Source organism: Megalobrama amblycephala, linkage group LG7 (assembly GCF_018812025.1).
Source record: "Megalobrama amblycephala isolate DHTTF-2021 linkage group LG7, ASM1881202v1, whole genome shotgun sequence".
Classification (NCBI taxonomy): Eukaryota; Metazoa; Chordata; class Actinopteri; order Cypriniformes; family Xenocyprididae; genus Megalobrama; species Megalobrama amblycephala.
In genome coordinates, this window is record NC_063050.1 from 44,940,404 (window position 1) to 44,964,667 (window position 24,264).

The window sequence follows — 24,264 nt, forward strand, 5'->3', positions numbered from 1 at the left end:
AGGGATGCATGTTAGTGTTCATCTTAAATTTCTTCCTTCCTTGAGTCACTAATAAACCTCAAGCTTTAAGAAACCCATATTCCTGCAGCTTCTTTCCTTCCCTTTTCTGCTTTCACACTGCATTTACTTAGGAGTTACCTTTCAATTTCACAGTAAAAAATTCATGAAAAGATCACGACTGATATACTATATATGAAATATAGTGCTCAATCGTTTTTTTTTTTTTCTGTCTGTAGAGATGGCGTGTCGGGGGGAACGGGTCCGAGATCACTATCAGACGCAGCAGGGCTACGCAGCGTGCCAAAGCACAGAGAAGGTCTCCCGTTTAGAGTGTCGGGGCAGCTGTGGGGACGGGACCTCCTGCTGCGCCCCTCTCCGCAGCAAACGCAGGAAATACACCTTCCAATGCACAGACGGATCCTCTTTTGTACAGGAGGTGGAAAAGGTCGTCAAGTGTGGCTGCACAAAATGTCCATCCTAAAAACGAAAAAGAAGAAATACATCCTCACACCCCCCTCGTTTGAAGTCCCCTGTTTTGCCTTTTTTGTCAGTGTTGGACTAATGTTTTTTCCTTCAAAGGAGATAATGGATTACTGTAAGATAAAGAACAAACCTATTTTTTATTATGAAGCGGAGAACAAAAAAAGACAAAAAATAGATTTTAGAGGTTTTTCTTTTTTTTTTGCCATCATTTTAGGTACTGTGACATTTTTGATTACATTTGTTTTGTTTTGTTTTGTTTTTGTTTGGCAAAATCACCTCAGACCAGAATGGAAAGCAAACACACCCTGACGACACATTTCACTTTTTTTGTGTCTTTCTTTGTGCCATTCTTTTACTTGGTTTTCTGGACTGCCGTAACTCATTTCACCTGGACTTTGTGAAGGTGAGATAAAGTATCACTATGGAGACTGCAGGGGGATTTGCTGAGAGTGGAGGTCACTCCTCCTACTTCCTTACAGTGTATCACAGAAACACACACTATCATAGCTGCTCCTATTCACACACACACACACACACACACACACACACACACACACACACACACACACTACCTTACCCACTAAGTATACACAGATGATCTCTTCCAGCATGCATACACACACACACACACCCCACATTATAAACCACGTGTATTTATTGTATCAAAAATACCGTCACATTACTTATACTCGGTATAGCCCTTCGTTTCCCTGGAGTTGCAGTTGGAATTTCTTAATATATATTAATTTATATTCCTCTTACCAATTTAAATCACTCATAGCTTACTGAGTAGAATAACTAACGTTGTGTCTCCTTGATTTGGTTGGTTTGACCAATGGGACTGTTGTATTTACCATAAAAAAAGAGAAAAAAAAAAGGAAAAAAAAAAAAAACCTAGTGGTGTTATAAATCTTCAAATGTGAAGTGAAAACATTGTATATTTTTGTCGAATCTCCTAAAAATTTGTATGGTGACACAGACGTGCTTTATATTAGAGTTTAAATGTATAGTTAAAATCTCCCCATGTATTCTGTATAGAGCACATGCCATAGTTCAACAAAAAATAACAGTAGCGTCCATAGCCGTCAATAAACCTCTTTTTAAAATATCCTCCTTGCGAATCCTTTTTAATGATACAGATAGAAAGAAAAACTGTGACTTTTTTTTCTAAATGATACTACTTTGTTACCACTCTGTTTCCCCCATGTTAACATGTTGCTGCTAAATTGGTATTGTAGACTTTGGATGATGATGATGATGATGATGCTGATGTTTATTGTAGAGGACGTTGCTCATTCATTGAGCAAATTGTTTTACTGATCAATGAATAAAGATGTCCCCTCCCTCTACAAGCTTGTTCCTCTGTATGTAACGCTAACGTAGCCTCAAAGTCCACACGTGCGCAACACTTACATCAGGATCCAGTCCTGCTCCTGAAGGACAAAAAGCTTATATATATAATATTTATTATATTATATTATTATATATATACGTGTGTGTGTGTGTTTGCCACACTTAAGTGATGCACAGGCCATTGTGGTAGTGATTTTCATCAAAACATTTAAAACAAATCGTAATGATGCCAGCAGATGGCGACAAAGTTCACTTATTACTTTGTTTCTCTTGCTGCTGCTCCCTCAGCCGGTGTTATTTGGCACAACATACACACTAGAGATTGAACATTAATATAAATCTTCCACCAAAGCATCTTGGATAAACTAAACAAATTGTCTCTAAAAACACAACAACCAAAAGATAAATCATACTAATCTGAAAAAGGAAGCATGAAACAATATGTTCATTTGAATTGTCTGAGTCGCTGTGATCACTTGAGATCTTCCCAGATTCAAATATTAATTTAGTCTTTGATAGTTATATAATGAAACAATTCAAATAACGTGTCAGTCTTCAAATAAATTCTTATCAAAACACCATTGAGTGGAAAATATATTGACTGTGCTGCTGATTTTTTTCACAGACACAGCTACAATAAATCATACAGTCAGAAAGTGAAGTGTGTAGTGAAGGCAAGGCTTAGGGTAACATTAAGGGCAATGATGGCTATGATGTTTGTTTGTTTTAACTAATATCAGAAACTTGATGCCATTTTTCAAATCCCTAGACACAAAACTCACAACCAATGATGAAAAAAATATATATATTTTTCAAAACTTGTAACACTCTTTCCAATTACTTGGAACACAACACAAATAAAACCCTTTATTTATTTAACTAAAACCCCACTGTTCAGAATGACACCATAACACCAAATGAATACCATCACAAAATGCAGTTGATTTGAGACGACTGTTCATTTTATTACAGTGATCTAACAGCTGATATAACTGCTTAAGTTAAGATTAAAGATAAATTGCACACAATTTGTATCCGCTATTGCAAATACCGCCCTCTATTGGTCAAACAAACCTCTGTTGCTCCTCTATAATGTGTCTTTCTTGTCACATTAACGTTAACTTATAGGTTATATTTCACTTTGCAGGTTTCAGGTTTCATGTAAATCGCTGAAAAACGTTTTTCACTTCTTAAAGGGATAGTTCACCCAAAAAATGAAAATTTGATGTTTATCTGCTTACCCCCAGCGCATCCAAGATGTAGGTGACTTCGCTGCAGACCCTCAACAACAACTTTAGTACGTTAATGGGTGTGTTGATATCCAGCTTAAGAGCAATCAACTTCAGGAGAGCAGGCTCAGAAGTTGGGAATACGTGGAAAGTCACCACGCCCGAATGAGTTCGCACAAGAGAACGTAATCTTTTAGTTTTAAGTTGGTTTGAACAATCTGGATAAGCACGAGTAAGTACCATTTTGACTAACCGTCGTACCTATAATGTTTGTGCACTGTGTAAGTGACGTATACGCGCGAGAGATCACTTCCGGCGCTTGTGTACGCCAGAGCGCGTACGCCGTACACCAAAAACTGGGGGTAAGCAGATAAACATCAAATTTTCATTTTTGGGTGAACTATCCCTTTAAGTACAGAAAGCGAAATTGTAATGTTTGTTTACATACCCAAAATTGTTATTTATTGTGTCAGGGGCATGTTGACAAAAAAAAACAAAAAAAAAAACTCCCTTTGTGAATGTTGGCTACCATATCTACAGATAAAGGCAGGGTGATTTTTGTCCCCACCAAGGTCAAAATCAAACCTAGGTCCTTGTGATACAGATACACGATTCTTATGATTTTATTCATGTTTAGTGCTTAACACAGAATGAACTGTCTCCAATTTAATAATGCAGTGGTTCTCCTCAGCACTGCACATTTTGCATATCTGTGCTTTTTAATAAGTATGAGTATCTCTGCACACTCCCATTTCAGGCCTTAAGAGTCTCTACTGATAAGAGCTGATAAACTGAATCAGGTGTGTTTGTTTAATTGTTATCCCAATTGAGCTATAATGACCTCTAGCGGACACACAAGGTATTGCATGTGATTTATTACTGCCAAATAAATTATTTAGACCTAAATCTGAGTTTCATGACATTTTCAATCAATCAACTAAACCCATTTTTAAAAATTTAAAATAAAATAAAATAACTAAAATACAGCTTAATGTTTAAATATAGTTTGAATATATATTTTAAATTGATTAACTAAAAAAAAAACTAAAATACAAATGAACAAAATTACTAAAACTTTAAAATTAAAATGAAAAAAAATCTATTTCAAATTATCAAAAAATATAGTATATCAATGACACTAAAATAATTTCAATTTCCTTAGATCTTAGCTTCACTGAATCTGCATGTTTTTACAAAAACAAATTATTTGAAACCTTTTTTATTGGTACAAAATGCCATTTTATTGTTTGAGTTCATCACACACGTCATACAACACTCATTCCATTTTAGCTGAGATATAACATATTACGATAATGATAGCATCAACTATTAAAACAAACAAAACAAATGAATCAAACAGCTTTTGTCAGTGTCAGAATCACATTGTAGTTGACTCAAACCAAGAAAAAAAACTTTTCTTTGTAATTTCATTGCTTGCCCTGAGTGTAATCTATGGGGTTATACTTTGAGCTGGCTGTTATGAATCATGTATAGTGATTTGTTTTCATGTTTTTTCCCCAATTTCAGTTTTGAGCTCAGCTTAACAGATCCTAGTATACCAATAATATTACGCTCTGCCCACATTCAGTCTACATACACTAATGTAAAGGGTAAAAGCACAATGGTGAAATCTCAATGACGCTTTTGATGACACTTTAAATGGATATGAATATTTTTCTCTCCTTTCTACTGTTGTCACTTGCATCTCCTCAAAGAAAAGAAAAATGTATTTAGTTCTGGAACACTTGATAGATACGGAGCTCACAATAAACAAACAAAAAGATAAAAAGATAGATACAAACACACCCCAAATCACTTCTTTCCACCCATAAGGATAATATAATTTCTAAATTACTCTCCCTTCATATGCAGATTCCGCCCCTTCAGTTCATAAAGTGACATCATTACATGATCACATAAGAGGTCCATTCATGTTTAACAATCAGAAAGTTCAGAAATGCTCTCATTAGAAAAGCCACTTTTCCTTTCATAAAGTGAACATTTAAAGTGGATGCCTTGATATGTCTGCAGACAGCTATCTAGTTTTATTTTGGAATATAACTCAATAGTTCCACTTAGATTTCTCCCAAAAAATGAGGCAGCCTTCTTTTAAGTTTCAGGAACTGTGCTATTAAACTACAAAACATGAAGACATCCTGTCAAAATAATCACAGCAACTGAAAAAAACAAACTCACCTGCCCAAAGTTACACAAAAAAAATCATCTATCCAAAGACACTAGAAGTAAATATAGTCATTTATCTACTGACCACTCAGACCAGTCTTTTTCACTAGAGCAAAGGTGACAGCTAAAAATAGATTTTTTTTTTTTTTTTTCTCTCCAAATATTAGGTATATAACCCCTTCCCCAGAATTCATATAGTAAGAAATTCCATAAGATCTACAAAATATAGCAATGCCATCTTTAAAAAATAGTTTTGCTTCTTTAAATATTTTGAATACATTCATGACTATTGGTAGTGCCTTTATGAACGGTGGCAGGGTGGCTTCGCCTGTTCCATTGTCACGGTTGCTGTGTTCCCTCTGTGCCGTCATTGGGTCAGTATCTAGTTTGGTATTCGTGGTGCCATCTGTTGAAATCATTGTAGAACAGAACAATGCTACCAGACGCCATACCAGTGATGATGCATCTGTAAAGGGTGACGAGGACAAAGAAAGAAAGTGAACGAAACACAGGAAGAAAGGGGAGAAAGAGACGTGTCAGTAAGTAACAATTAAATATTAGTTAATTTAGGCACTTAGCTTCTTTTTTAATATCTGTGTGTACCATTAGTAAAAATGTGCATTATTTAGAGAAGAATCATAAGATTTACAGACATAGTATATACACTAAAAAATATTGGGTTATTTTTTCTACCCAAGACCTGGGTTGAGCTTTTGAGTATTTTTGGGGGGTTATTTTTCCAGTGTTTGGATAGTTTTTGTGTTACCCAGCTCCTGGGTCAGATGTAACAACCCAGGAGAGAGCAGTGCAGCTCCGTCAAATTGGTGCATGTCTTCGGTAAAATACAGGTTTGTGTACATTTTATTTTATCTAAACATTCATTATTGTTCTGTACACCGATTAATTGTATGCAAAGCAACATACAGTAGCGTGATGTGAGTCACCTAAACAAGTGTCACGTTGGTCTTTTCTCGTGATGGAAACGCCCGATACCTTGCATAAAATTTAATGATTCTATTCAAAAAGATACACAACATGAATACTTAATATGTTAAAATATGTCCTCAGAATTGTACTCTTATTATTTATGGACAGGTTATGGAGTCAGTCACAGCATTTTTTGGCCACGAGTGAAACGCACGTCGGCGGTCTGAAGTTAGCAGTTCCCCTGCCAAACACGAGCTACCTCCGGCACGAGATCCAACGCCGTTCCGGTGAAATCAGGACAACAGAGACTGGTCGATTACACCTAAATTACTTATAAATGTTTAATTTTTACTTCTAATATTTGTTAAATGAGCTTAAATGTAGCCAATATGTATTAAAAATGGTATAAAATATAAAGCAATTTTCTTCTGCAAATCAGTGGTTGTGTGTGGAGTATTTAAAAGTTTTAGTTAAAGTTTAGAGGATTTAAGTTAATCTGTAAACATTCATTCATGTATGAAGGGAAAAAAAAAAAAAAGCTTAGTAAAAATGAATCAAACCATTATGCTGGGTTAAATAACCCAATTCTATGGGTAAAATGAACCCAACATGAGTTCTGTCCTAATATTTACCCAGCTATTAGGTTGTTTTTAACCCAGTGGAGTGTATTGAGTGTTACGATTATACCCGCTCTCCCCAGTGTCATATGATAGAGATATTGTAATTCTTCATTAGTCTGGTATAGGAACGGGAGCCAAGTTGGTGTTTTTTTGTATGCTACCTTTGGTCATGTGACATAGCCATAGAACGTATTCCAGCATCACATCCAGGGTAAGTGAAGAGCTGCTTGAGATCATGAATCTGCCATACGCTGAGAACTCCTGCATCTCCTCCAGACAGCAGATACTGTCCATCTTTACTTAGCAGCATCGCCTGAACAAAAAACAGAGGACAGTCAATGTGTTATATGAAGACAGTCTGTTTGTCACACACAGTCAGGATTTTATGCTTTTCATTTTCCAAGTCATGGGTTCATGTATCTGAATACGTTTTGCTTTGTTAAATTCCAGATGAAACAGAAGTCACGCAAATGTGTTTCGCAGATTTTATAGCTTCACAGTAAATATAAAAAAATCAGTCATAATAGCTTCACTTTAAAATATATTAAAGGCAATTATCCACTCAAAAGGACCCCTGACCTTTTAGCGGCCTTTCATATTTCTCGATGATAAATAACACTGATAAGCGTTTGATGGGCGGTTTAAATGTGCTTTTTTTGTTCTCGGCTCAGTGAATAAGCTCTTTGTAGCCGATGATGAACGTCTGGAGCATCCGGCTGGCTGGTGATTACAGGGGTTTACTGACACCCCTGTGGACCTTAGACTGAGTGTGCCCTGCCTCATCCAATCAAAAGCCACACAACCCCCTTTCTTTCCCAGCATGCACGGGGCCAACCTGGCGAACAGTTTGTTTCTTAAACCGCTGTAGCGGTGGTATCCTGCGGCGAAGGGCAGACAGAGTATGAGATTTATTCTGTTCATCTGGTTTTCCTGTGTGCACATGGGCTATGTAACACTTTAGAGGTCCCATGAGAAACACAGATAATATAGAACGACAAACACACTGGGCTCTTTCATTCAAACACACACACACACACACACACACACACACACACACACACACACACACACACACACACACCACTCCTGTGGGAGAGGATGCTGTAATGACACAGCGTGTTTGCAAAGTGGCTATTAAGTGTAATTAATTAAACTAAATATATAAACTTAAATAACTGCATTAACCAGTTATTTTCCTTTAAGGGGTTTATGTATTATTTATAATTCAGATTCTAAAACAGGTGATGCTCACAACATAAGTTAGAATGGACTGTATAAATTGCTGTATTGGAGACCTAGTTGTCACAAGGCTATCTTTCAGTAAATATTTTTCACTTAAAACTCCATTTACTAAAATGCTTGTTTTCTCCAGGAACAATTTTGTATATTGATCTCAATGACTTGGGTTGAAACCATTTTAAATTATTATTATTATTATTATTATTATTATTATTATTTTGGTCAATTCTGTTCTCCAAAATAAAATATCAATATCATCAACATTGATGGTTAAACAAGTGAATATAATAAAACCACACTTACATACATTTCGACAATAGTGATTACAAAACAAAAGTAAATTATAACTGAAAGGTTTAACTGTTCTTTGTTATTTTTGGGGGGTTATTTTTCCAGTGTTTGGATATGGGGTTGGAGTATCATGTTTTAAAAGGTATAAGCCTTAAGCCACACACACACACGCACGCACGCACGCACGCACGCACACACACACACACACACACACACACACAGGTTCGTTTTTGTGAATTGTGGGGACATTCCATAGGCGTAATGGTTTTTATACTGTACAAATCGTATTCTCTATCCCCCTACACTACCCCTACCCCTAAACCTACCCATCACAGGAAACTGTGCACATTTTTACTTTCTCAAAAAAACTCATTCTGTATGATTTATAAGCCTTTTGAAAAATGGGGACATGGGTAATGTCCTCATAAGTCACCTCTTTTTGTAATACCTATGTCATACCCATGTCATTATACACATTTGTGACCTGATATGTCACAAAAACGCACACACACACATATATATATATATATATACACACACACACACACACACACACACACACCTACACCTAATTCCCCACCACCAGAGTCGTGAGTGAAATACCCAGTATCAATTACAGAGACTGTTCTGCTAGATCGCTGTCCAGCAGACTTCAGACGTTACAGCAGCTGGGATTTGAGTGCATTTGCGTGCATGTGATCTCTTTTGATTTGTTTTGGATGTATCTGAGATGTGTGTAATTAGGGTTCAGGTTACACTGTGGCAAACCCTTAAGCATTTTATTTCGGTCGTGGTATAAAGCAGAGGCTCAGGACAGACATATGGGATCTGAATTGTACATAAGGGAAGCATCACCAGAGACTCAACTATGTCTCAATTAATGACAGCCAGAGAATAAAGTGATTCTTCAAAGTTACGCATGTGTTTCGTTATTCCTTTATTGTCCAAAAGTCCTTAATATGAATCATCCAAAAATCCAGCGATTTGAACCGATTCAAACTCCACCCTGTGACTCACACGTAGATTCGATAATAATGTTGTTTGGTCACTGCTGCAACATGAATCTGTCTTCTGTTCTAGTGTACCTTATTACTTCAAAGATGTCTAAGAAAATATATCAGTACATAATCCAGCATCCACGGTGGTCCCTCTGGACCATGCCGGGAAAAGGATCTGTGAGAAGCAGAGATGTCCAGGTTGCAGCGCGGGCTAGGTCAGAATCATAAATCAGCGGTCTCCTCCAGGGCCGCCATTCCAGAATCCAAGATGGCTGCCGTGACTCAGATATCTGACTTAAAGTCAAGCTGTGATTTTAAACAACAGGGTTGTGTTGGATGATGCCCCACTGTTTTTTTTCTCCTGATCTGCTGATCTGTCTGTGTTAGGTCAGGATATGTCTGGCACGAGTAAAGACTGGATTTATGAAGACTTTAATGTAGACCATTGCGTATGTGCCGACGGCTCGGGAAATGTCTGCTAAAATGGTTACTAACAGACAGACGCTCAGTTCTGGGCTCCAGAGAGTCATTCATGTATTATTTCTACTTGTCCAAATTAATGTTCTGTCAGACCATCAGCATGAAGACTTACTTTAACCACAGCAACAAACTGTCCCAGCAACTCACTCACTCCAACACAAAACCACATACACCCTCTTCTCCACAAACACACACTGTCACAAAGATGACACTCCATCTGGCATGAGAGGAGCTTACTGTAGTGTGTCACTGTGTGTGTGTGTGTGTGTGTGTGTGTGTGTGTGTGTGTGTGTGTGTGTGTGTGTGTGTGTTAAAGATGGGCAAGAGAAGTTGAGTACTTGAATATGACAGCAATAATTGTTCAGGGATACTTAATATTTTTGTAACAATGTTTAATTTATTTATTTACTACTTTTCGTGCAGATCATATAAGTAAAAACTAAAAAGCCTCATTTTTTGGATCTGTGACATTTGGCAAGATTGGTTAGAAGGGGACGGTGTTTGAACTGAGTGTATCTGTTACAGTGTTACAAACAATCTTTAAAGCCGTAGTCAGAAAAAGAATGCAATAGGACTTCTGTTTTTAAATAATATATCACCAATAAAAAATAAATTTAAAAAATAATCCAAATGGAGAAATATTGTATATCATCAACTCCACTTTCCCACGATGCTGCAAACCTGTAGCTTTGAAGTTTGTGTACTTTAAATTCAGCCAAGAGGTCAATCTGTGATGTTTAGATCCTCTATTGGTCCCACATCTTCTCATCATACAAAAAGTTGTAAGTCAGCGTTAAACCAATGTGAGATTTCGTACACAGCGGAATGCAACATTTGCAGGAGCTTATGTTTCCAGTCTACTGCGTTTCCATGAATATGAATGAAAGTCAAAGGAGTTCAGTGTGACTTTGTACACAAGTATCAAGTAAGTCTCTTATATGAAACATTTCAAAATTGTTTATAAGTATGATTTAGATCAATTATTCCAAAATGTGTGTTGGCTGTAAACAAGGACAATAATGAATTAATTTGTTTAGTTAATCTACACTACTGGGTTCTGTTAGACTTTATGTTTTTGAAAGTCTCTTATGCTCACTAAGGCTGCATTTATTTGATCAAACACACAGTGAAATATTATCACAATTTAAAATAACTATTTTCTGTTTTATTATAAACGTATTATATTTCATTTTATATTCTATTTTAATAATACAAATGTAATTTATTCCTGTGATGGCAAAGCTGATTTTTCAGCAGCCATTACTCCAATCTACTGTCCAGTTTAATGTAGTCCATTGCATATGTGTCAAGCTACAGTGTCACATGATCCTTAAGAGCTGATTTGGTGCTCAAGAAACATTTCTTATTATTATCAATGTTGAAAACAGTTGTGCTTCTTAATATTTTTTTGTGGAAGCAATGATCATTTTTTTTAGGGTTCTTTGATGAACAGAAAGTTTAAAAAACGACAGCATTTATAGCCGTGTTTCCACCGCAGGAACTTTCCCCAGGAACTAGGAACTTTGGAGTGGTACTCTGTGTGTTTGAACGCAGGAACCAGGGTGTAAATGAAGTTCTGTGTAAAAATTTCCCCCTCAGAAAGTACCTGCTCGCTAGGTAGTACTTTTCCAAAGTTCATGCAGCATTTTGATTGGTTGACAGCATTTTATTTCAACCACCATTTTTAAAAGTCTGTTGCGCCGCGTGCAGTAAGAGTCGTTTGCTATTTGAATCAACAATGGAGTTTAAAAGAAGAACGATGGACCGACAACGAGATTCAGGCATTATTAAGCTTATATGCGGAGGGCGAAATCCAGCTGAAACTGGAAAGTTTTGCGCAGTCCTACATCACCGGGCTTAATCTTCACGGTACTTTAGATCACGATGGAAATGAAGACAGCAACAGGTCTCGGGGGAAAAAAAGTTCCTGGGAAAAAAATTTCTGGACAAATTGTTCCAGGTAATTTCGGTGGAAAAGCGGCTTATTTGAAATGCTGTTCTTTTAAACTTTCTAATTTTTTTGAAATCAGTAATTTCCTAGACTTTCAATGGATGGACAAAAAAATTATATAATATTAAAAATATCTATATGACAGTAGGCTTATATACAGTGGTTCTTCCCTGTGGTATTGAAAATTGATAACTTTCAAGGTATCGTATTAAAGCAGTATCATGACAACACTAATGTAGGGTGCCACAATTTTTTGAAATTTTCAAAGGGTGTCGTAACTGAAAAAAGGTTGGGAAAAACTGGTGGTACAATGATCACTGCAAATTTATCTTTGTTAATAATACAAAATATTAGTACAGAAATGTACAAAATAAATCCAGGATCAGGGTTCTATAAAATGACGTAGACTAATTCTCCATTATGTCATATTAGTTGAATAATAAAGAAGTGTGTTAAAGAGCGGAGCAAGCCCTTTTCGCCGTCACTGCAGACTCTGTTTATTGAAAACAAATGGAACCTGGACACAATGAGGAAACTAATCAAGCTCGGAGCAGCAGAGAGCAGAGGAGCACGTAACAGAGCCGGCCAGTTAAATGGGATGCAGGTGTGGGTATGTGTGTGCAGGACAGAGAGAGAGGGGGGGGAGACGAGGAGCTCTGTGAATTTTCCCAGGCCCAGAGGAAAGAGAAAGTGATGGAGCGGGAATGAGGGAAAGAGAGCTGGCCGATTTTAGGAGCTCTGCCCGCCAATGACAAATGTGTCCTTTAATGCAGGAGGCCTCGCTGTTGGCCATTCCTCTCTCTTGCACACTCTAATACACACATGCAAGTTGAGTGACATTTCGTAGCCCTGCAGATCAAAGGACAGATTTGGACCCTTAGGGTTCAGAAGCCAAGAGAAAGAGAGATGGAGAGAGGAAAGAGCGATGCCTGTAGGCAGATCATGCCAGCGTTTAATCACACCCCAGACAGCTGACATGATAAAACACAGGCTGAGCAACAGAAATGGAAAGAGATAAAGGAAAAGGACGGACAAATGGACATGCGAGAGCTGCCCAACTTGTTGGCCTGGCTTCCAATTACGTATAAATGTACAGAGGCGAGTTTATACTTATGTTTACCTTGATGTTGTCTTCCACCTCCATATGTCCCAGTAGTTTCCCATTGATGCTGAACACACAGAAGTGGCCCTTGTCATAATAAATGACACAGTGACCCTCAGTGGAGGACATAACCAAACGTGGCTGCACACAGCCGTCTGGACCCTCCAGAGTCCTCAACAGGTCACCGTTCATAGAGTGGACAAGACATGGACCCTCTGTTGTCACACACAAACAAACACATGAGGGTCAAATCAGATAGAATTACAGTGTGTTGCTGTACTTAATTGTTCCTGTGTTAAATCAACAGACCTGAAAAGAAGTTTAGTATTTCTTAAGCCCCCTGACATATTTGTTATTTATATCTGGGAATCTATGTTTAGGATTGTTATCTCAAGATTCATGATTGCTAGCCTCATAGGAATGGGTAGCTATACATAGACAGTCTTGTTCCTGTCAAATCCAAATGGTTAAGTGCCTACTCAGGGCACAAATGTTTTAATAATTGGCCCCGAAAGTTGGAAGGAAGTAAAAATCTAGAGATGGTGGTACAGGGGCCTTAATTAAACTCATAAAAACACTAAAGAATTAAAAATAGGCTTTAAATAACATTGTCAATTTTGTAACTCTCTGTCATAATCAAAATGCGAGACATTTTATTCAGGTATGATATTATATTAAGCAAATTTTGAGGAACTCATCTGAAAATGTTGACTATGTAGGACAATTTTGTGGCATTGAGGTGGATTTATATGTGCACTTTTCCCATGCAAAAACACAGCTTTGACCCAGAGAGCAAAATCAATCATGGTAAAATAGCTAAAAACAAAATTAACTAATAAATACATAAGAAAAATCAACTATTGTAAAATTTTATAACAATTAAAAAAATAAAATAAAAATGACCTAATTAATTCTATACGCAGCACTGTACCTGATCAGTGTTAATGAATGAGCGTTTGTGTTTTCTTTACCTCTGCAGCCACTGATGACCAGTCCCAGCTCTGCACACACACTCGCACACGTCACCTCACAATCATGACCTGTCAGGATCGCCCGGGGATTCACAAACTCTGCTGGAGAGCCATACACAGAGGTGGTGATCAAAAATAGTTAATACAAAAAGAGAGCACAAATAATAATTACAATCAGAAAACAGTACACTACATTACACCATAATGAACATACAGTAATAACTGCACTTAGCAACACTACTGTCAATTTCAATGTTTTAATTAGGGTTTTATTTGTCATCTACTCTGTGATAATGTAGTTAGAGTGTGTAATCACTGCAATCAGTCACTTACACCTGTGTACACTCTTGCTCTCTTCTGCCATCCAAGTGTCCTATTTTAATCAGTCTAATGTGCTCTGCTAGTATTTGAGTGAGCGCTTTCTGTCTCTATCACTCACACAAACACCCGTCTGTCAATGTGGATCAGGTAATGTCAAAAATGAGTTAGAACTAATTAAGTTATTAAACAATATTTATCCTTCTAAATATTAAATTATTTGAATGACTTCTTCAACGTATATTAAAGCATTTATTTTCCTAGAATAATGATGAATATTGTCTGTACCTCACTGACAGAAATTACAACTTAGTATGTTTTGGGGAAGTATCCTGTTCAACCAGCTTCAACCTTGGAGAAGCTATGCATCCTTTGTATCTGTGTATGTGTGCTAGTATTCTGCGTTACAGTTCAGTATTGGTGAAAGATGAACAACGGGCACCCTGAATGATGGAATGACTTGTTTTTCCCCGACAAATTGGCGACCTTGGAGGTCAAAACCAGGATTTTGTTGCTATCTGTATAATCTATTTTGACATGCTTATGTCTATCAAAACATGTGTGGACAATTTCTAACTTTATCCATTTCTTAACCAATTAGAATCATTCAACCTGAAGTAATGACATAGTTAGTGGACTCTGTTAGAGTATAATTGTTGTGGAAATGTGAATGTATGGAGAGCGGCCTACGAACTCCTTGTGAGTGTTGAAGCTGACTTCTGCTGATGAAACGGCGAACTATTCTTCAGTAAAATTTTCTTCAATTTATTCTTTTAAACTCTAACTCCGGGTCTTCATTCATCAAATCTGGTCATTGGGTCTTTAACTGTAAAATTCCCCTACACCGGACACAAAGAAGTCCCACACATTTAATTTCTTTAACTCAGCTGGCCTCTCTCTGTCTCTCTCTCTCACACACACACACACACACACACACACACACACACACACACACACACACACTCAGTGTAGATGTATAGGTTTCATTAGGTGGCAAACTTCCTAAATGTCTCAGCATTGAGTTATACCCTACAACTCTGGGGATTAAAGCCTGATGTCGGATTGTGCCCTGAAAAGATCAATAAAACTGATATATTGGTGTATCGTTTAACCTCCCCGTCATCGGCCACCATTTGGTTCGCATTAGGACAACATCTGATTACAATCTAATACCTATATACTGTATACTATTTATCTGTACTGCAAATGTGCACTAGAGAGTATCATTTACACATAGAGAGAAAGAGAGAAAATAAATACATAAACACAAGACAATTCTGGAAAAAACATTTTTGCAATAATATTTGCAACTGAAACAGGATCAGATTGGATTAGTTATTAAAATCAGGCTTCATGACAGTGCTCTGCATGATTTGGTCACTAGATGGCAGTGTGGTCAACAGAATCAATTCAACAATTCTTCACAGTACACTGGCCGGGAAAGCCTGGGTATGGATTTAACCACTCTGTATTTGCAATAATACTGTAACTTCATTCCTGCCTGAAATGAAGAACTGTGCAGAATTAAAGAAATGAACAAATAAATTATGTAAAATGAACTGCCATTATTGCTATTCAGTCACCAGGCAGAGATTATTATATAAACTTTAGCTTTAAAAATAATTTTGACATTTCATACTGAATGTCCGCTGCAGAATCTACAGCACCACAGCGAAAGAAAATATATTTTACAGGAGTTGTGGGATTGCAGTCTAAATTGAAAGTGATGAGATAAAAGCATAAAAGCATTGTCTTGGCTGGCTGCACACAAACACATACAATCATGTTCGACTCAAAAAGTAACAAGAACCTGTGAAACTTAAATCAATATTATTACTGATGGGTTGTTCATTTGATTAAAATGCAATATTTGAATTAAAAAAAGAAGACATTAAACAAAATACATTTTTAAAAAAAATTAAATGTTACCAAACTCATAATTATGAATATGTAGTTTGGACCAGTTATGGGGGTTTGATCCGATTCCTGCAAAGTTTATTGATCGTGATATGACTGATTGATTTCTTTCTTTCTTATATTCTTATATATATATTAGCTTTGAACTCTCATCTTTCACTCACATGATAACATTACTGGAAAATATGGCCTGTACCATTCTACATGTGATACAAATCCAGAGATTCAATTTAATTTCACTTTAGATGAAAGTCTGACTCTTAGGCTCTGTAATGCCACTGATGTCAACCATCCACCTAAAGTTGTATTTATCTTTAGACGTTCATTACCTAAATCACAATTAGTCATAAATCCTGCCCCATTTGTAAGAGAGCACTTAACGGCATGTAGAGCATCCAAAAACTCCAAATTAGCAAAGGGGTAGTGTGTGTTTTTGCGATGGTGTGCGCGTAGAGGGCTTTGATCAGCACCGCAGCCATATGGTTAGTGTGTGCAGGGGAAGCCCGTGGCATTTTTCACTTTTATTGAGTGTTCTCTTGCTCTCTCAGATAGATGGGACTGAACTCTCCAGAGCTAGAGAGACCTCCGAGTCACATTTACTGTCTCCCTCTGTGGCCCTCTGGCCTCAACTTTCACTCACACACACACACACACACACACACAAGCAGGCCGATTCCATTTATGGTGTGATACTAGCCTGAAACTCAATATTCTGAGCAGAGACCTGCTGTGGTCAGATGAAACTAGTTGTAGCTTCTGAGAGTGAGCCGTAAATCATTACACCGGCCTTGACAGACACACACTGGAATGTGTGTGTATGAACAATGAGCTTTTAACTGTGTTGCATTGCATTGATATCATCACTTGCATGAAAGCTTTTCCTATGTGTGTTTGCTAAGCTCTGGTTGGGGATTTGGGTTCTGAACGTTACCCTGATCTTGACCTCTCTATGTGAGGAACATGAGGAACTCTGGAGACTCTTTTGAGTACCGACGCTGATGAAACTATTTGTTCAGACATACGTATTATGGAGCCTTCATTAAAATAACTGTTCAACCAAAAATGAAAATGACATGTGAAACACAAGCAGGATGTCCAAGTTGCTTGTTTCCAGACAGTAAAAGTGACACGAATGGTCAGTAAATTATGACAGAATTTTCATTTTTGAGTGAACTCACACATATCTGTACGTGGCTAAACTTTTACAACTTACTTCCAGGATTCTCTCCAATGCTGCTGTGCTTGCCATTCCAGTACCAGAGCAGTAGTGTGGCATCTCTGGAGCCGGAGAGAACGTAACAGTCTCCACCAATGTACGACTCTGAGCGAGCCAGACAGGTCACCACATCAAGATGCCCAAACACAATCTGTGTCAGTTTACCTGTAAATACACAACACAAGAAGGTAAACCACTCATTGCAATATGTGTGGTGTTGGATATGTACATAGCACTACACATACAGACATATATACATATATATTATGATTTTGATCCTGGAGAATTTGTGTTCGTTTAGTTGGATTTTCATGGGGCCAGCAGTACTCCCTGCAGGGTGTGAGTGAATGACTCTACTGAGATGTTGCTGTGTTGCTGTCTGCTGAGCCGTTTGCATAAACCAGATGAGCTCATACACTCCCCAATTCTCATTGCACTTTAAATATTTGCTTTTGGAGAGCTGCATGTGCACGCTAAAGTCTGTGTGAATGCATACAAACAAACAAACAGCAAGCATCCATCCATCCATCCATCCATCCATCCATCCATCCATCCATCCATCCATCCATCCATCCATCCATCCATCCATCCATCCATCCATCCATCCATCCATCCATCCATCCATCCATCCATCTATCTATCTATCTATCTATCTATCTATCTATCTATCTATCTATCTATCTATCTATCTATCTATCTATCTATCTATCTATCCCTTCACTGTACGTGTCTGTGTGTGTATATTTCAGAGCCTGGGAGGGTTTGAGTGTGGTGCGATTCTATTGAAATTCAAGTTCCGCTTGCATGACTTGCATTCTGAACCTCCCGCGAGATGGAGTCATGGTCCATCCGCGAGATGAGAAAGCTATCTGAGCCCCGGGGCAATGGAGTTGTAATGCAGTCTGCAGGCTCATTTGTGACTTTTGACCCTTTTCTTTTGTGTACTGTGGAGAGGCGGTGTCTCCATAGACAACCGAGGTGGTGGGGGGTCGTTGCAGTTACCTGTATCGGTGGAGTAGATGCGGAAACTCTTGTCCCAGAATCCACACAGCAGGATGAAGCGGTTGTCAGCTGTGATGACAAAACACTGAGCGTTTACCTGGATGCTCTGATCTAACAGATCTGAGATCTGCCTCCTGTGAGTGCCCACATTACTGGCTGTAAAAAAGATAGAGAGTAACTGGTTAAAGAGTCACTTGGTATGAAAGTATTAACATAACTTTGGTAGTTAGAGAATTAGAAGGTAAGAAAGAGAGAAATAAAAACTTCTTAGAAGAAGAAAGATGAATAAGGAAGTAAAGACAGCCACAGAATAGTGGAGACATTAACAGGGGGAGTCATATGGCACAAAAATAAAGATTCTTGACCCTAAAGGTCTATTTCAATGTCTGGTAAGTGAATTCCTGACAGCCTCTTAAGAGATTATAAAGATGTTAAACCATATGCATGAGAAAATGTGACATTTATCATTAACACTGTGCGTGAGCTAATGTGATTTGTGAATGAATACATAAAACAGCAGAAGACAGAACAGTAAAATATCTTACATATTTTCCTCTGCCATAAACGTTTGAAAAACAGACCCTTTTGGCAAAAGAAAGACTAAAATAATCATTAAAAAATATGTGACCAAAACGCCGTAAATTACATGTATTTTTTTAAACACACAAGACAGAGACAGTGAGAGAGAGAGAGAGAGAGAGGTGGAAGAGGCCAGACTACACAGAGTCAGGTGTGTGAGGCCCAGACACACTCGTGACACACACCAGCGCTGCGTCTGTGCTGGAGCGAGCGGACAGATTATCAACAGCACAGTCATGCAGAATTTACTGTGTTTAAATGTGTGAGCTGTGTGGAATGCAGTCTGTCTAAATACATACATGACAATGGGAGAAGGAGTGAAAGAAAATGAGCTATGAAAGATGTCTCTCCCCACACAGAAAGACAGAGGAGGGAGAAGAGAGGGTGATTTGTTGTCTTTGATAAATCTTTTAAAAGTGAAAAAAAAAAGAAAGAAAAAAAGAGGAAAAACATGGAAACATCCTGCTTTAGTAAAACATTTCCTAACATAGCTGTGTTAATTTCATATCTCTTGTATCACGTTGATATAATTTCAAATTTTATTTGATAGATAATAAATAGATATATTTATTTATTTATTTGGTAGGTAAAAATGCAAACAAGAACCTAAAGCCATGTTCCAACACATAGTGGAAAACATTACCAGAAAAATCAACTTCCTATTTTGGCAAATGGGATTGAAACTATGTGCCTAAATGAAATTAAAATGTATATAAAAAAAAGGCTTTTTCAAAGGCTTTTTGCCGAAACGTTGGTAAATAAACTATTCGCAAGTTGAGTGTGCGGTCATGTTTTTTTAATATACATTTGAATTCATCTCTCCTGACTGGCACCTCAGACGGTAGTGCGTTTGTTTCCTTTTCCTAAATGAAATTAAACATTTGGTGTCCACATACTTTGGCCATGTATTTATTATATTATATTATATTATATTATATTATATTATATTATATTATATTATATTATATTATATTATATTATATTATATTATATTATATTATATTACACACATATGTATGCAATATTATAATATAGATCTTATACATTTATACAATTATTTACACTTATTTACATTTATTTTTACACACAAAATTTACTCAAAATTCTGTCAAAATATCTAAAATATCTATTTAGCATATCTATTTAGCATCTGCATCTGTTACATTATCAGATGCAGATCATTTAAAAAAAACTTAAACAATGGACAATTAATTGCTCTGGCTGAATTTAAACTGTTTCAGACTCTTCATAATAATGGCACATACAAAGAATTTCATAATGATTTTAGATTGCTGAAGGCTTAAATTCAGATTTAATACTGACAGAGGTGTAGATGCAGAGAGAGGTACAGGTGAGTGGGATGAGGACACACACCATAAAGTGACAAACAGATAAATTAGGCAAGACATATGATACTGTATAATAATAAGAGCAGCAGGGGAGCAGGGATATAAGATGAACAGGAGCAGATAGAGAAACTTCTGAGAGGCTTCAGCCATATGTTATCACACATCTTCCCTCACTCATCCCTCTATCCTCTTTTTCTTCCTCATCAACAGGTCGGAGAGATGAGAGAAGGACATATTGTCCTGACAGCGTGTGCCACGCGGCTTCAATCAGACATTATTACACCATTCATATTCATTCAGTCTGACAGGACAGAGAGACAGAGAAAGAAAGAGAGAGAGAGCTGATGATGTACAGGCTAAGCCACAGCTCATTGCTTTCCAATTTGCATGCAAATGCTGAACTGAAGCTGAATGGCGGCTGGGTGAAAAACAGCGCTCATCTCCTCTCAAGGGCCGTGCCCTCACAACTCACAACAGCCAATCACAAATCACTCTACTGACGATTGACAAGCCACAGACCTATCAAAGGGTCAATCTCAACCGGTAACTGGTACTGCTGGTCCTGTACAGAAGAGCTTTGATGACCTGAGAGAAAGAGAGAGAACAGATGAAAAATAGATTTAATACTCTGTACCATCAGGATACTTATTTATAGAGGTCAGTGATTTACAACAGCACACTAATGACAATAACAACAAAACAAAGAAACAGCTCTTCTGCTCCAAAAGCAAAATAAAAGAATGAGGCTGTGTAGATGTACAACCAAAGGCTGATAAACATAAAAAAATCAGCTAATCATAAAAACTTGATAGTAAAAGCAAACCATTTATATGAGATTTTGAAATTGTCTGTTTTTTTTCTCCCTGGTTTTGGCATCAATAAGTAAATAAGCATGTGCGCACTGAAAATTCCTGTAAATATATATAATCAGGGTCAAAAATCATAATTTATCACAATTTAATAATAACCACTTCAGCCTGTTTTAACGATGTCTTTAGCACCTTTCTGGACCTTGAAAGTGTTGATTATATTGCTCTCTATGGACGAGTCATATACCTCTCTGATTTCATCAAATATATCTTAATTTGTGTTCTGAAGATGAATGAAGGTCTTACGGGTGAGTAATTAATGACAGAATTTTCATTTTTGGGTGAACTAACCCTTTAAGCCAGGTGGACATTGAGTGATTTTTACAGTCCTGTATGATTGTTACTTGCTAGACTATATGATATGATCTGATGAGATCTTGGGTAAAAGCAATGTCACACTGTGTAACATTGACTGTCTTTCATGCCCAAACTAGACTATACAATATACAATACACATGGTAGCCAGGACTACACAGACTTTATTTACATCTCTTTACATTGTGATGTGAAGAACAAGAAAATCCTTCACATTGTCAGTTTATTGATTTTCATGTAAACTGTTTTCTGTTAGTTAATAAAAAAAAATTTGTACATGAAAACACTGATTTAAAATGTATTCTTCCCAGAACAGATCCCAAACAGATCCCATTCGAGAATCACCCTTCCTCCTAATATGGCGAATGACTCGCAGCATTTCTTTCAGTTAGATTGACCTTTAATAAATAAAAAAAACAAGAAGAGGCTGATAAATGGAGGTGGACAGGAAACTGAATGCAAGGCAGAGGAAGTGTCACATTTGATCCAGTTCAGGCCGAGATATCAATGTCTGAGGAGCTGATGATTATATACAACCAGAGTTTAGAGGGATCAAGCTACTGAAGTTGGCATTATAGAATGTGCAGGAATGAACGTCACCCTGCATCTGACATCAAAACTTGACATAACTCTAACATAACCCTAATCTGCTTTCGTCCTACTGACGGTTAGATTTAGATTTAGGTTTCTATTTCACAAATCATACAATTTCGTATCAAACCACCACTTCATTAAATAGTTATGTTTTATCATGAGATTGCGTTGTGTAATCTGGTTAAAGGGTTAGTTCACCCAAAAATGAAAATTCTGTCATTAATTAAAGCCTCATGTCGTTCCACACCCGTAAGACCTTTGTTCATCTTCAGAACACAAATTAAGGTATTTTTTATGAAATCCGAGAGGTATAGCCTATGACTCTTCCATAGACAGCAATTTACCTGCAACTTTCAAGGTCCAGAAAGGTAGTAAAGACATTGTTAAAACAGTTTACGTGACTGAAGTAGTTCAACCTTAATTTTATAAAGCAACAAGAATACTTTTTATGCACAAAAACAAAACAAAAATAAAGACTTCATTCAACAATCTCTTCTCTTCTATGTCATTACTGCTCAGTTGCCGCAGTAAGCACAGTGAAGGCTTCTTTGTTTACGTCCGAATGCTGGCTCAGTATTGGCCAAAACTGATCATGTGAGCAGTACGACACATATGTGATGCTGACGCAGGAGCCAGGCAATAATGAGTTGCCGTTCTGAAGTAGAACCTGGAAGTGATGGATGTAAACAACGTACGAGAATGACAGAGAAGACATTGTTGAACAAAGTTGTTATTTTTGTTTTGTTTTTGTGCACAAAAAGTATTCTCATCATTTTATAAAATTAAGGTTGAACCACTGCAGTAATGTCGACTTTTTTACCATGTCTTTATTACCTTTCTGGACCTTGAAAGTGTTGGTTAAATTGCTGTCTATGGACGAGAATATACCTCTTGGATTTCATCAAAAATATCTTAATTTGTGTTCCGAAGATGAATGAAGGTCTTACGGGTGTGGAATGACATTAATGACAGAATTTTCATTTTTGGGTGAACTAACCCCTTTAACATAATAACTAACTAGAATCAGAGGTGAAAATGAAGAGATTGCATGATTCATTAGACTGATTAATTACTGATTTTTACAATCGGTCTTGCTCACCAGTGAGACCGTGCCACTTGTTGACGGCGAAGAGGCGGTTGGCGGTGACGGTGATGACCGCTGGGTTAGTCAAGCCTGACTGTGTGTTGGCGGCCACGTGGGTGACAGGCGAGTTGGACGGGAACTTGAGTACCATGATGACATCCTGCTGCATCTGCTCTGTGAACATCAGTGGGGTCTGCAGAAGGAGATACTGTTGAGTCCATGAGCGCCATCATCATCAGGGAGTGAGGGAGTGTAGAGGAAAAGAGAGTGATGGTGGGAGAGAGGAAGAGAGAAGAGGGAGAGAAGCAGGAAGAAAGGAAATTAGGCAGCGAAAGACAGAACGGTGTAAAAGAGCACAAAAGCTGAGATTGAGGTTTAAGGTAATCAGAGTAATGCAACACAATATCATAACTGGATTGTTATTAGGGTTGGGAATTGAGAATCCGTCTTGGTCAGAACAGGTTTGGGAAATAAAAAAAAAATACTGGCTGAATAATTTTCATGCATTTTCAAAGCAATATGATTTGCCATATTAGCATCAATATCAGCTCAAAAAAACTGCACAACTTAACAGTTTAACAGGCTTATGAGGGTTGTGCAGGTAATGAAAATTGTTTTCCACACTTTTTTTTTCTTTTTTCCTTTAAAAGAAAAAGTATTTTGCCGCCAAGGGTACCAATGTAGATTCAGTGGTAATTCAGTGGCTTTTCACAACTAAAATTCTGATCATATCTATATATGATTGCATCAGCACAGACCTACAAGCTGATAATTAACTCATATTAGCCATGTACTGCTATATCATTCCTGATAAGCTCAATTTTTTGTACACTAATGATGAAATGCATGAACAGTTCAAATATGATGCTGAAATAAGTTAAAGCTGGAAAAAAGAGGTCAGACATAGAGATCAAAGCAGCTGCATACTTTCGTTTCACAAATATCAATGATATATTACACATTTTCAGGCCTTAGAGAATTCCAAAAATGCTTCAGCTAGGCAATTTACAATTCCTGGGTAATGGAACAAGATAAACAGAAGGAAAACAGTTTGTAAAGGCCTAAAGTTGCAAAAGATCAGAGCAGATTTTAAATTAATCTGAACATTCCTTTAGGCTGCCACAGTATATTTCAACCTCCATTAGTAACACTTTCTGCTTTCTCCCATGTTCCATTCTACAATACAGCAGATG

General features: G+C 37.3%; 2 protein-coding genes across 10 annotated transcripts in view; one reads left to right on the forward strand and one right to left on the reverse strand.

Moving 5' to 3' along the window:
- Positions 1 to 1,832, forward strand: part of slit2 (slit homolog 2 (Drosophila)) — a 92,877-nt gene extending 91,045 nt beyond the window's left edge. For 4 of the 5 annotated variants that reach the window (XM_048197711.1, XM_048197713.1, XM_048197712.1 and 1 more), the window contains one exon: positions 237 to 1,832. In XM_048197711.1, coding sequence (XP_048053668.1) covers positions 237 to 481 — 245 coding nt within the window. In that variant the 3' untranslated portion in view covers positions 482 to 1,832. The remainder of the gene's footprint in view (positions 1 to 236) is intronic. The other variant, XM_048197714.1, reaches the window with a different exon arrangement.
- Positions 1,833 to 4,280: 2,448 nt separating this feature from the next.
- Positions 4,281 to 24,264, reverse strand: part of lrba (LPS responsive beige-like anchor protein) — a 270,378-nt gene continuing 250,394 nt past the window's right edge. For 3 of the 5 annotated variants that reach the window (XM_048197706.1, XM_048197707.1, XM_048197705.1), the window contains 8 exons: positions 23,087 to 23,279; positions 20,729 to 20,794; positions 18,282 to 18,437; positions 17,277 to 17,444; positions 13,829 to 13,930; positions 12,876 to 13,072; positions 6,958 to 7,109; positions 4,281 to 5,715 (listed from right to left, as the gene is read on the reverse strand). In XM_048197706.1, coding sequence (XP_048053663.1) covers positions 5,625 to 5,715; positions 6,958 to 7,109; positions 12,876 to 13,072; positions 13,829 to 13,930; positions 17,277 to 17,444; positions 18,282 to 18,437; positions 20,729 to 20,794; positions 23,087 to 23,279 — 1,125 coding nt within the window. In that variant the 3' untranslated portion in view covers positions 4,281 to 5,624. The remainder of the gene's footprint in view (positions 5,716 to 6,957; positions 7,110 to 12,875; positions 13,073 to 13,828; positions 13,931 to 17,276; positions 17,445 to 18,281; positions 18,438 to 20,728; positions 20,795 to 23,086; positions 23,280 to 24,264) is intronic. The other 2 variants (XM_048197710.1, XM_048197708.1) reach the window with 1 other exon arrangement.